The sequence below is a fragment of the Acanthochromis polyacanthus genome, chromosome 21, assembly GCF_021347895.1.
Source record: "Acanthochromis polyacanthus isolate Apoly-LR-REF ecotype Palm Island chromosome 21, KAUST_Apoly_ChrSc, whole genome shotgun sequence".
NCBI lineage: Eukaryota > Metazoa > Chordata > Actinopteri > Pomacentridae > Acanthochromis > Acanthochromis polyacanthus.
Genome location: NC_067133.1, coordinates 13,761,234 through 13,774,210, shown reverse-complemented (window position 1 = coordinate 13,774,210; position 12,977 = coordinate 13,761,234). Strand labels below are relative to the sequence as shown.

The following is a 12,977-nucleotide window of genomic DNA, read 5'->3' as shown; positions in this document are numbered from 1 at the left end:
CTGAGACAACTGGAGCTGTTTGCTCATGAGGAGTGGGCCAAAATACCTGTTGACAGCTGCAGAACGCTCATTGACAAATACAGAAATCGTTTAATTGCAGTGATTGCCTCAAAAGGTTGTGCAACAAAATATTAAGTTATGGGTACCATCATTTTTGTCCAGCCCTATTTCATTAGTTTTTTTTTTTTAAATAATTATGTTAATCAACAATTCAAAAGTGATGGCTGATTTTGATTATTTAATTTTCAATAAATTTTTATTTATTGTTACTTTTGTGAGTTTCAAGTGATTTCAGTGAGAATTGTGGGTTTTTCCTTCTTTAACTGAGGGGTACCAACAATTTCGTCCACGTGTGTAACTGATGGTTAATGACATCTAGTGGACAAGCATGTGCTTTATTTTTCACTTTTGGTTCAGTTGTGTTGCTGCTGACCTAAAATCCACAGAACAATTTCCAGCTCCTGCCTTTAATCTTCTGAAAACAAAAACAGCCTCCTTTTCATTTGCTCCTCGCCAGCCCGCGGCCGGCCTTCCTAGAAACCAGTAACTATGGCAACAGGTCAACACTGTGATTCAGCAGCAGTGAGGAAACAAGCCGATTTGAAAAAGAAGGAAACGACGCTCTGAACACTGATTACATGTGAATCACATTCAGGGTAAGACGGATGTTTCTGTCGCTGATACTGAACTATGATAATCAAATGTCACAGGATATGACAGGAAGATGCTGACTATTACAGCTGAGGCTGATTTTAGAGTAACGGCTTTCATTGTTCCATTAGAGATGAACAATGTATTCCACAAGATGGCAAAAAAATAACTACTAATGTGTATTTTCTGGTCTAAATTTAAAGATATCTGTTTAAAAAGGATGTTAAATCCATAGTGAAGTGGTAAAACTGCAGAATGGTTCAGTTTTCATAATAGGTACTCTTAACTGTCCTTCCAACAGAAAATGGAAAAGCATTTAACATAGAAAATTAGCACCTGACAGCTGAAGCTCATTTTAAGCCTTAATATGCTTAGATAGTTTGATGTTTGGCTGCATCTAGTTATTAGAATATTTAATTATAGATGGAGAATTTAATCTGAAAAATGGCAAATACTTTAGAATGTGCCCCAGACACAAAGACATTTGGTTTAAAATTATTTAAAATAGAATAAAGTAGTAAAAATTTCAAACTGGGTAGGAATTTTGCATTGAAACACTATTAGGACAACTATTTAAATAGCAAATGTAAATTTATTTAAAGTAGAAAAATGTCACCTGGCAGCTGGAGCCAATTTTAAGCCTTTTATACAGTTGGGTAGTTTGATGATTGACTGAAACTAATGTTTAATTTTAGGTGATCAGTTTTGTCAGAAAAATTACTTCCAAAAAAATATCTGTTTTATTTCTTAGTCTCTCTGAGTTACAGGACTAAACACTTTAAACATGCATTACTGCAAATATTAATTAGATCAGTTTGCTCTATTTGATTTTATTTATGTATTTATTTTGTATTAATATATTTAATCTGGGGCTGCACAGTGGTGTAATGGTTAGCACTTTCACCTTGCAGCAAGAAGATCTCTGGTTCGAATCCTGGGGTGGGCCTGGGATCTTTCTGCATGGAGTTTGCCTGTTCTCCCTGTGTATGTGTGGTTTTCTCCATGTTCTCCGGCTTCCTCCCACAGTCCAAAAACATGCTGAGGTTAATTGGTTACTCTACATTGTCCGTAGGTGTGAATGTGAGTGTGGCTGTCTGTATGTGTAGCCCTGTGACAGACTGGTGACCTGTCCAGGATGTCCCCTGCCTTCACCCGAGTCAGCTGAGATAGGCTCCAGCACCCCCGCGACCCTAGTGAGGATAAAGCGGTGTATAGAGAATGGATGGATGGATATTTAATCTTATTACAAATTTCAATCTGGACAGCACAACGTTAGGGACACAGAACTAAACTAAAATGCTGGTGGCAATGCTGAATGGCTGATCTGCTGTTCCTCCTGTAGCCCAGCAGAGGGCGCTCTAACCAAACACATTACCACAACTATGCTTTAAAAGGACTGACATCATTCTGGTCACGTACTACAGATGACTACAACGCCTGCTTTAAAGACTCAAAGTTCTCTGACGTCTTAACGTGACCACTTAAACTGGAATTTATGATTCACTGGTAGCATTTTTTACCAGCAAAACATATTATTTTACAGATATTTGCAGTTTCTTAAAAGAAAAGCTACGCATAATAAGGATTGAAAATTGGCAAATATTTTTGTAAACTCCTTTGTACAGATTTCCCGTTTTACTAAAAAAAACAAAAAAAAACAAGTCAAACCACAGAATAAAATATTGTAGTATGAATCAAATTTAGTTATAAATTAATCTGCTTTGGCAAATTACATACAAAAGTAGTTTTTGTTAGTAGAGAAAATGATAGAGAAAGAAAAGAAAAAGAAAATAATGCTATAAATATACCATTTAATTTCATCGTCTTACATTTTTAACACATTTAGGAGAAGTTCTTCTCAATGTTGGATTATTTTTGGAGAAATTATTGATGTATAAATATTTACATGTATATTACACGTATATGTTTAACTAATACTTGCTCATCTGATGAGGTTTGCATATATTTTTTTACTTTACCTTTGAGTACATCATTGACTGGTGTCAGTAAACCAAACCGTCTTTGTACACCGTCGTCTCCAGACAGGATTTCCTGTGTCTGAGGGAGGGTCCCAGTTGTATGACTGGGATATGTACTGGGACACTGACCGGTATACTGGGAGTGAGGAAGCCATGAACGGCTGTGAGCACACTCACCCTCGCTGTGTTTAACTGGTCACCATGGCTTTGTTTCCTGCTCTCATTGTTTAAGATGAGCAGGAAGGATGAGCCACCACTAAACCATCATGGATGTTCTTTCTCTTTGTCACTCTGTTAATACTGCAATGTGCTTTCTGATGGCTTGAGCAGCATTAGTCACCTAACTAAACTGTAAATCAGGGTGTTTTCACCATAATCGAGTCTTTTTGTGGTTTCTGTCCAGTCACAGATGAACAAATAATACGCATTTGAGGCGTAAACTGTTTGTGTTTTGTGTTGCCTCTGGTTACTTGGGGGAAGGATACATGGAAAGGCTGTGAAGTAGCATAAGTAGCTTGAATAAACTGAAAATTAAGAATAAAAATTAAGATTTGAAAAAGGAAAAATAAATAAATCGACTGTAACACATGAATGCTTCAGGTTGATGGAGCGTGAAACCTAGTTCACAAGTGAGCAAATAAAACTAAAAGTAAAGGATAAATGGCTGAAGTTAGTTGAATAAAATGGATAATAAACTGAAATAGAAAGCAAATAGCTGACGAGAATAGTTCAACTAAAAGTACCGGTAATGGACAAACATTTGAAGTAGTTAACAGTAATGGATAGACCGTTCAGATATTAATATGCTCACCCTAGTCAGTTAAAGCAGATGTCCACCCTGTCCTCATTTACTTCTTCCCACTGTCGCTAAAGAGCTTGCTCAAAGGGACTTGCTGGATTTGTTGGGTTTTTCCCTGTAATACAATGTTGCAAAGTCTTATTCTAACAATATAAAGTGATGTGAGATGGCTTAATGGAATTTAAATAGTTAGCTTAAAGAAGCTAATGGATAAATGGGGCACCAAAAGTAATGGAGAGACATTGTAAATCCTTAGTTAGCCGTAAAGAGTTGAAATAGAAATAAATAAACAGCTAAAATAGTTCAAATTAATCTATAAACAGCTGCGATAGTTAGCTAAACATAGCTAATGGATAGAAATACTGAGCTAAAATTATGAATGTATATAGTTAAAAGTCCTGAATAAATGTTAGCGAAAAGTCAATGATAAATAGAAGAAGTTAATCAAGAGTCATGAATAAATGTTAGCTAAAAGTCAAGAATAATTGAAAACTAATCAGCCAAAAGTCACGAATAAATGGAAACTGTTAGCTATCACTCATGGATAAGTGTTAGATAACAGTCATGAATAAATGCAACTACTTATCTAAAAGTAATGGATAAACATTTTTAACATTTTGGGAGAAGTTGAAACAGTTAGCCAATGGTAATATACAACCAATTAAAATAGTAAAAAGTAATGGAGCAAAAGTTGAAGTAGAGGCGTGTAGATAAGTGGTTGAAATAGCTAGCTAAAAGTAATGGATAAACAGGGTGTCCCAAAAAAATGTATACACACTTGAAATAATTGTAAACTTGGTGTTTATTATAATTCGTTTAATTTTTAACATGTAAAAGAATTCACAAACATCATTCTACTGTTTTGATTGCATGCAAATACCAAGGGAATTGTTTCATTCTGTGTGCTATTCCATCGCTTGGGGGCCAGGCAGTGTCTGTACCAGAACGGACATCAGTTTGAGTGAGAACAGGCGGTGACAAAACAATAGAATGATGTTTAAAGTGTGTATACACTTTTTTGGGACAGGGCTGTATATTCTAAATAACTAGCTAAAAGTCGACATCAAACAGCCTACAGTATTAACAGCTGCGCTCATAATGGATAAATGTCTGCAATAAAGTGCTTTAAAAGGCAGCAGAAATAGACAGCTCAAACACTGGAAACAGTCAAAACACTTCAAAGCTGTTAAAGGCATATATATGTAGTTGATTTAGCTAATGATATTCAAATAAATTGCTAAATGAATAGTGTGAAGTTAGCTCAAAGGACGAGTAGTTGAAATAAATACACGTGCAGATGAAGGGCCTGTGAATATACAAATTATTAGTTTCAAAGTTTTCATTAGCTAAGCGGAGGTAGAAATATTCTGGTGTGCCACTCTTGATTGCTTAAAATGTAAAATAGCCCTACACTCATGCTGTATGGAATTTTTTACATTTTTCTTGAATAACTCTTTTGAATAACCCTGTAACTGATGATGTAAAATTGAAATTTTGAGCTGTAGATTAACAGAAAAATACAGCTCCCAGTGATTTCTACCACCATCATAAACAGTAGTATTCTGTCTGTTCCTCCATAGTGATTACACAGTGACTTACATCAGTGATCAGCCTCATATCTACGCTAAACAAAGCTGATTGCCGCTTCCTTCCTCGTCCTGGATGACATTTCACATGACTGCATGGTCAACATGAAGAGGAAAAAGCAGCGACACCGCAAACCCAAAAAAAAGCGCAGAAAAGAGAAAATGTGTGTAAAGTATGAAGCAACAACTGAAGAACCAGAGAAACACACAATGTAACTTCACTGTTTGTGTGGCTGTGGTGTTTCTTATTTCACCACAATGACATTTTGCACTTTTATAGAGAAAACCCACAAAGTTCCACATTTCCAGACTAAAAAAATAGTGATCTACAAGATTGGGAAATATCTTTTTACAGTACAATGTCTTCAATAAACATAATGAAGCAAGAGGAGCACTGCTTTTTTAAACAACAGGTGACTTGTGTGTTTCTTGGGAGAATAAAATCTTGTACAAAACAAAGCATTGTGTTCACTGTGTCTGGTATAAACAGGAGGAGTAAGGGAAAAGCTTGACATTTTGGAAAATGAGCATATCCTCTTAAAGGAGGTCAGAATCCCATAATGTTTGTACAGTAAATATGAAGTTTTCTTTAGGATTAGCTTAGCACAAATATCATAAACAGTGAGGAATAACAAGAATTTTAGGTGCGTCTCTACAAACAAATTGCTTTCTCGTGTAAGATTAGATAACAACTATTGACTGAATAACATTTAAAGGCAACATTTTGATTTGAGTGAAGCGCCACATTTTCCACCTGGAGGTTGCTGGGGTTGGTGATGGGCATACAAAGCATGTGTCAATGCCTAATACATTAAATAACCACATCTGTCATTACATTGTTAGAAAATATAATTTGGTTGACTTTAAATTTCCCTGAAAATGTATTTAATGTTGTAATTTTGGGGGGCCTTTTTTTACTGAGATACTCTACTGTCTGCTATTTGAAGTCATCTAAATGATTAACCCAGCAGCAAAGATTAAACCAAAACTGCTGTGGAGGTTTTTAGAAAAGAAATCTACAAAACAAACTTGAAGAACTTTTATGACAGAATGGCAGTATGGATGAAAACAGTGGAATCTATACTGGATTATCTCAACAGCGACTCAGTAGAGGTCTTTACAGACATTCATGATTCCCAACGGATACCCTGTAGACTTGTGTGATCCTCTGACCTTTCTTGTAGCACTGTAATAAAATTTAGATGTTTTTTACCAAAATGTCTCACAACTATTGAATGAAGTGTCAAATTCAAGTTTAAGACAGATATTGATGGTCCCCAGAAGATGAATTCTTAGATCGTTGGTGATCTCCAGACAGTTGTTGAGTTTGTAGCCCAGATACTTGGATGTGCTGCTAATTGATGAGTGAATCTGATCTTGTGGCTTTGATCAAAACTACAATATTTTGAACAAGCATACAGTTGGATAAATATATACTGCATGTACTGATACACATAAGTGTTAACATAGATTTAACTGTGGTTCAAGGTTTCTGTGGACAAAAACAAGCCTAAGGTTCAGAGCTTCTTGTACCAGATCATCGGGTGGTTTTCTGATCATCAGCATCGCATTGATCAGTTGTTCAGCCGTGGATCGGTCAGCCTGCAGGATTTCGAGCTCGGTAATCAATCTCTGCACCCTCATCTCTGGACTGAACAAGCTGTGGGAAACATGCTTCTGCCCTTCTTCATCTCCTTCAGAAATAATTACAGTATTTTCTGGGATGATGGTTTCGTTCGTCAATAAGGGGGCTCAGATAGAAGACTATCTCGCATTTAATGACAGCTTTTTTCCCGATGCTTTGAGTGTCAGATAAAGATAATCTTCAAGGGAGAAGACATATGAGAGTCATTACCAAATGTCACGGTGCTGAAGTATTTATGGAGGGCTCTGTGAGTCAGATTTTGGGTAATGCGAGCAGAACCTCATTTCCTCTCATCCCCTGTCACAGATAAGAGCAGCTGGCTCTGAGAAACAAAACAGGACAATGTCCCTTTTGTCAGGCAGACTTCAGACATACTGAGTAGACTGTACTGTACTTTTGTTCTGAAGGACCTCTGAGAATGAGACTTCAGCTCAGATCTGCAGGGTAACACTGTAGGTTTAACTCTAAATTTACTGTTTTCAAAGAGCAAGAAAACCTAAAGAACAGAAATAGAGTCACACTTAGAAATATTTTGTCTTTGACCATATATGAAAATGAATGCAAAGGGATTTTACGGCTATGTACTTTTGTAAAGTTTGTTGCTAGTGCGGTGGGTTGGTTGCACTTAAAAGTTTTCAATCTGGAGTACTTGGTTCTTGCCATTTATCTTACTGCTAACTGATTATAAGCACCATGGCTGTATGTATACTCGGTTTATACAGTTTTATACAAATATTTAAGCCAGTGAGTAGGTATAAACTAAGGTCAAATGTTTATTTGGTCCAATATTATATGCTATGAGCAAAAAAACTAAATTACATTGTTGTCAATTTCAGCTTAACTTAACATGATTAACATCAGTCTGTTAGTACTGTCAACTTAACGTGTAGTTTGGCCTGTTTTCTCCTGGTGTGTAGACAACAGAGCTTACCACAAACTGTAAAAACCGCAAAAAATGAGCCCACTGTGAGTAAAAATGTGACAGGAGCAAACAAAAGAAGCACTTAGAGAGTGTAGGACCCTACTAAGACTACTCAGTCGTTGCATCATTTCCGATGGATAAGTCCCGGTAAGTCTGCAGCGGTTAATTGTTGTCATAGTTACAGTGACCGCATGCCGCTATCTGGCAATGATGCAGAAATCTTTAACAAATTCGTGGATCCAGACTATAAGCCACATCACTGTCAAAATCTACTGACTGGCTCCTTGTGTCATTTCTGACCTTCCTTGAAAATTTCCTCCAAATCCGTTCATCAGTTTTTGAGTAATGTTGCACACAGACAAACAGACAGACAAACGTACACCGATCGTCACATAACTCCGCAGCATTCCTTGGCGGAGTAAAAATGGCCACAAACTTCTTCAGGTTCAAAGGAATAATTGTAAAACTCTTTCAGCATCATTGCAGTGTTTGTTTTTCACAACCAAAACAAATCACTCATTATCAAAGTAAGAAAAAAAACTGTTCTTACCTTCAGTCAGTGGTAATTAAAATGTTTAATTAAATATAGTTTATCCATCAGCAGTACCCACCTTATCCTGTTGGGCTACAGGAGGGTCAGAGGCTATCCCACATGAGATTGGTCCAGAGGCAGGATACAGACTGGACAAAAAGAGACAGGAAACAAATAAATCACATTTTTAGACATTTTTAAGTGTCCTATATGCTTCGTCGTTATTAAGCTTTTAGAAAACTGCTTTAGGACTTACGGAGTTATTCATGTGCGCTTCAGATAAGGACACATCTGAAGTAGTAAAATCATCATTAACTGTCTGTGCTTATTGTCTGTTGCAGGTCTGATGAACCTGGACATCCCATGTCAGCAGTTTGAGCTCCACGTGCTGATTCAGCTGCTGAAGACATCTGACAACACGATCAGTTACCAAGACCTGAGCAGATGAGTACAGATGCTGAGGCGAATCAAACTGGTTTCTGCATCTGTGTTTCTTGAGTACATTCTTATTTTTCTGTTTGCTTTTATCATGGGATTGTTTTTATCCTCAGCGACAGCACAGAGATCCACACTCAGATAGCAGAGGATTTTAGAAGAACTCAAGCAGCAGCAGCTGAGACACAGAGCGCCACCTGTTTGGAAAGTCAACATCAGCAGAGACTGTTAAACACTAAAAACCACAGCAGGTGTCCACTGAAGATCTCAGTTAATCCCTAATTACATGACATCTCCATTTACTGCACCCTAATACTTCTAGTCACCGTTTACTGGGGACCACTAGATTTAAATAACTGTCTAAGAATGCCAGTTCACTATGTATTATTTTAAGTGCATTTTGAATGCAAGTCTTTTATTTATAAAGGAGTGTTTTCTTCATTTCTGCACTGGTACATTTAAACATATAAATACTTCCTCCACTGCTGGTAAGTACAGACATGAAGCCACAAATTCCCCCTGACTTGTTTTTAGAGTTAATGGGAGGAGCTGGTGGTGACCTAATGTAAAAAATATAATAAAACCAGACAGACATCAGCCATGTCCTAAAGAAAAGCTTCTGTGGCTTCAAGTGGAGCAAACTGGGCAGATCTTGACAAACTCAATCAGGCTAAGATGACATTAAGACCAAACCTCGATGTGTGAGGTTAACCAGGCCGAGTTATTCCTGACCCACAGCTCTCAGCAGTAAATCACTCGGTGACTCCTCTAATGCCTGCAATCAGACGCCCAAAATTACAACTTCAGGACACAAGAAGCCTCAACAGCTCTGCAAACAAAGGAGCTCAACCTTTGCTTGGCCTGCGGACAGGTGGTGTTGCTTTTTCTGACCTGGCTGCTGTAATTGTTTTTTGTGTGGGACACAATGATGTTTTAACAGGTCATTTCAGCTTTTTTGGAAGGTAAACATTCAAACATTTTCATGTTTTAGCTGTTCTATCTTTGGGATTGTTGCACTGTTGGTTGGATAAAATAAGACACCTGAAGACTTCCCATATGTAAGTGCTGTTGTTGATGTTATTTAAACCAGTGGTGAAATAATTGAGAATATATAACATACTGATTTATGTTAATGCAGAATTAAAAGTGTCAAAACTACATAAATGAATACAGTTTTTTAAAGACGGTCAGATTTCACAGCATTAGTGTAAACACACATAATACGTAGGTTGTGTAAAAGATGCACAGCTAGAAACAGCCATGTGGTATGAAATCACATTTTTACTCTCACTAACCGGCAGGTTCATCCGTCTCAATGTCACACTCGTGCACTTCGACTTGTCTACAGCCCATCCAGGAAACTTTGAGGTAGTTGTGTTGAGCAGCTGCAGAGTTTAGGGCCTGATCAGGATGATCCAGGACCGAGTCAGGATCAAGACCTCTAAGATGGATGTTTTTCAGAGCAGGGTGCCCACGGAGGAGGCCCGCCTGCCCCTGGAGAGCTCCCTGGAGGAGTGTGGCTTTAAAGGAGGGCCAGAGGAAAGTCCGCCAGAGGCCACAGTGTACTACGACTGCTACTGTTTCCAGACTGTCCCATCCTCAACTGTGACCACTACTTCCAGTCTAAGCCAGATTCTGCTGCCATGAGGACTGGACAATGTCTGTAGATTACACAACCCTGGTACTTTCTAGACAGTCAGCAGCATGCAGCTACACAGCTGTGTTGAATCAGGTCATTATCTTTAATTGTCTTGTAAATGGGTCAGAGCACCTCACCTTACTTGCTCTGAAGATGTTTCTCCACTTCTGAACACTGAGCAGCTTCAACATACAAATACTACAGTAAACAATCAGGAATATTTAAAGGTCTTAAAGGAGAATTTATGTCAGAAAGCTGCAGGGAGCTTCATATTCAGCACCTTGTGGCCTGTTTACACTTAAATTACACACTCGGGGATGTAATTTAAGGCAGAGTGTGCAAATCTTTACACCAGTACAAAGCAGTGCTTTCAATCAGGGCCTCAGGGGGCCACAGAGGCTGAACTGTGCCATGCTGGAGACAGTGGAAAGTGCCTGGCTAGTGGAAACCACAGAGCGGCTATAAACAGCGGCCACTAAAGCGTGCCATGCAGCCGACACACCCAGCAGCTTCTCTGCTGCTCCACCCAGCTCAGCTTTTAGATCCCAGCTGCAAATGTGTTTCAGTCTGAACCATGATGTTGTCGCTGTTTGTTAGCATGAAAAGATGTGCAAAGCTGTCAAAGTCAAAATAGTATTTATTCCATACAATACTGCCAAATATAAATATTACAAAACAGAATAGTTTGAGTGAATTTTAACACTGTTTACACAAAGGAAGAAAACACAAAAAGACTTCAGGTGATTCCTGCAGCAGTTTGTTGCATTAAAATATCTCCTGGTATTTGTTTTTAATCAGCCGCATTCTGATGAGCAGCTTTATAATTCATTAAACCTGCAGTACATACACTATTAGTACTGTTTGTGTGTAGAGATGACAGACGGAAGCAGAAAAAGCTGAACATTATAACAAATGTTTTCTTTGTATTTTTCTATATACAGTAGAATATATGTCTCTAAACTATAAGGAAGTGTGTTGTTTTAGCTGTAAGAGTGTGTTTTTGCTCTTGTCTTGCTCTTGACTTTACAGTTATTATGTTTATTATTTCCAGCATATATTCTTGTAAAGCATCAGTTATAAGTAAGAGGAAGACTCGACTCTTCAGCAAGGAAATAATGCACTGTGATTGGCTGTAGTGTGGAAAACTGAGCCATAATTATAGCAGCAACAATGAGATGAATAATTGATTTTCAAACAAAAATGTCCCTATCTGATGCTCTTAAATGTCCCTTTGTCACATTTTATTCATTTTACATTAAAGTACACTGAATATTTGTTTTTTTTAGATTCATGCAGGTTAATCGATAATGAAAATAATCATGATTTTTGATTGTTCGCTTTATTCAAAAGACCAAGCAATAGACTCCTTGGACTCATGAATTTCGATTTAAATTTGACTGCTGCCATAACAGAATAATATTATCAACCTTCCGAGGTTGCTCCGTTCGTCAACAACTGGAAAACCACCCAGGTGCAACTTTTGCTTGTTATCTGAGGCTTTAGGCAACAAGTCCGAAGAAACCAAAAATGTTGAAAAATGAATAAAATGCTACAAATTCAAATTTCAATTTACTAGTGCTGATTTTGTCTTGTTTTTTTTTTGCATAGTAAGTGATCCAAGACAGCAGGATAACAGGAACAGCAGCCTTAAGAAACCAGAGTACAGGGGTTGTTGCACTGAAACAAGTGGACATTTTACAACGTAAAGATGTGTAATGCTTTGAAGGCCACATTGAAAATGACCTGTTTTGGTAAGTTTATCATTCAGAAATAAGAATATCAACGTATATATTTGAAACCAAAGAAATCATTCCATCCTGATGCCTTCATGCAGATTTGTAACTTTAGTGACTCCCTTTACAGACTACATGAAGGGCTAAGATGTTTGGTTTTGCAGTGTAAAATATAAAGTTTCACAGTTTTTCAAAGTAAGTATAATTTAATTAGAATAGAATTATAATAATAATTCCAGTTGAATCCAGACGTTTATGCCCCCGCAGTCGCTCTTCAGACAGAAAACTTGAAGTCAGACATTCAGATACATGTTTCACGACTGCAAATCGCCACAGACGCCTACTTTCCCCACGAGAACGGAGCAGAGTTTGTTTATAGGCCAGAAAGAGGCTGGGACAGCAAAAAAAAAAAAAAGAGCTTTTAAAAACTTGGCCCTCCGTTTGCCAGAAAAACGCCCGCAGTCTGAGTTTGGTGTGAGATCACAGAGCCTTTGGTTGATTGTCTCGAAGCTCTTTACGCACCACAAAACTCTATTCCGCAACGAGTCAGAAATAAAAATGAGCAAGTTTGTTTTCCACTAGTTGAGGAATCCATCCTGTGAGAGATACTGACTTTGGATGCAGCAGGAAGGATGAACCTCACGTCCTCCAGTATTCCCAGTTGCTTTTGACGGTCCACCAGCGCTCTTCCTTCAGCATTTAGTTGTAGTCGAGGCCTTAACGCTTGTTTTCGCGTCGATCTTGGCGACCAGCAGCCTGAGAGAGTCTCCCGATGATCGAATCAGCTCTCTCCCACTGAAATGAAAACACAACGGAAACAAGCTGTGAGAAAAGACCTGCATTTACTGGGTGTCTCAGAAACAATTTCTTTAATAGAACTAATAGTTAACAACCATATACTCTGACAAATTATATTGCTGTGTTGAAGTTTCATGACATTTTCTCATTTTAAATCTTAACATTTGAAAAGAAAACATTAAAATGCAGAAATATCATCAAAGGTGACCAAGTTATCTGGGCTTTTTATGCAGAAATTGGACAACAAAAATGAATTAA

The 12,977-nt window shown here is 37.8% G+C and overlaps 1 protein-coding gene and 1 long non-coding RNA gene across 5 annotated transcripts in view; one reads left to right on the top strand and one right to left on the bottom strand.

Annotated features, from left to right (window-relative positions):
* The first annotated feature begins 434 nt into the window (after positions 1–434).
* Positions 435–11,756, top strand: LOC110954135 (uncharacterized). Of its 3 annotated transcripts, none has more exons than XR_007938771.1 (3): positions 440–656; positions 8,456–9,917; positions 10,011–11,756. It is a non-coding gene; the product is annotated as an uncharacterized LOC110954135 (long non-coding RNA). The 3 variants fall into 3 exon arrangements; XR_007938770.1 differs by having other exon boundaries at positions 443–656; positions 8,456–9,607; positions 9,851–11,756; XR_002595907.2 differs by having other exon boundaries at positions 435–656; positions 8,456–11,756.
* The window catches only part of radil2a (Ras association and DIL domains 2a), a 34,022-nt gene continuing 31,852 nt past the window's right edge, over positions 10,808–12,977 (bottom strand). For both annotated transcript variants that reach the window (XM_022198481.2, XM_022198482.2), the window contains exon 16: positions 10,808–12,716. In XM_022198481.2, coding sequence (XP_022054173.2) covers positions 12,614–12,716 — 103 coding nt within the window. In that variant the 3' untranslated portion in view covers positions 10,808–12,613. The remainder of the gene's footprint in view (positions 12,717–12,977) is intronic.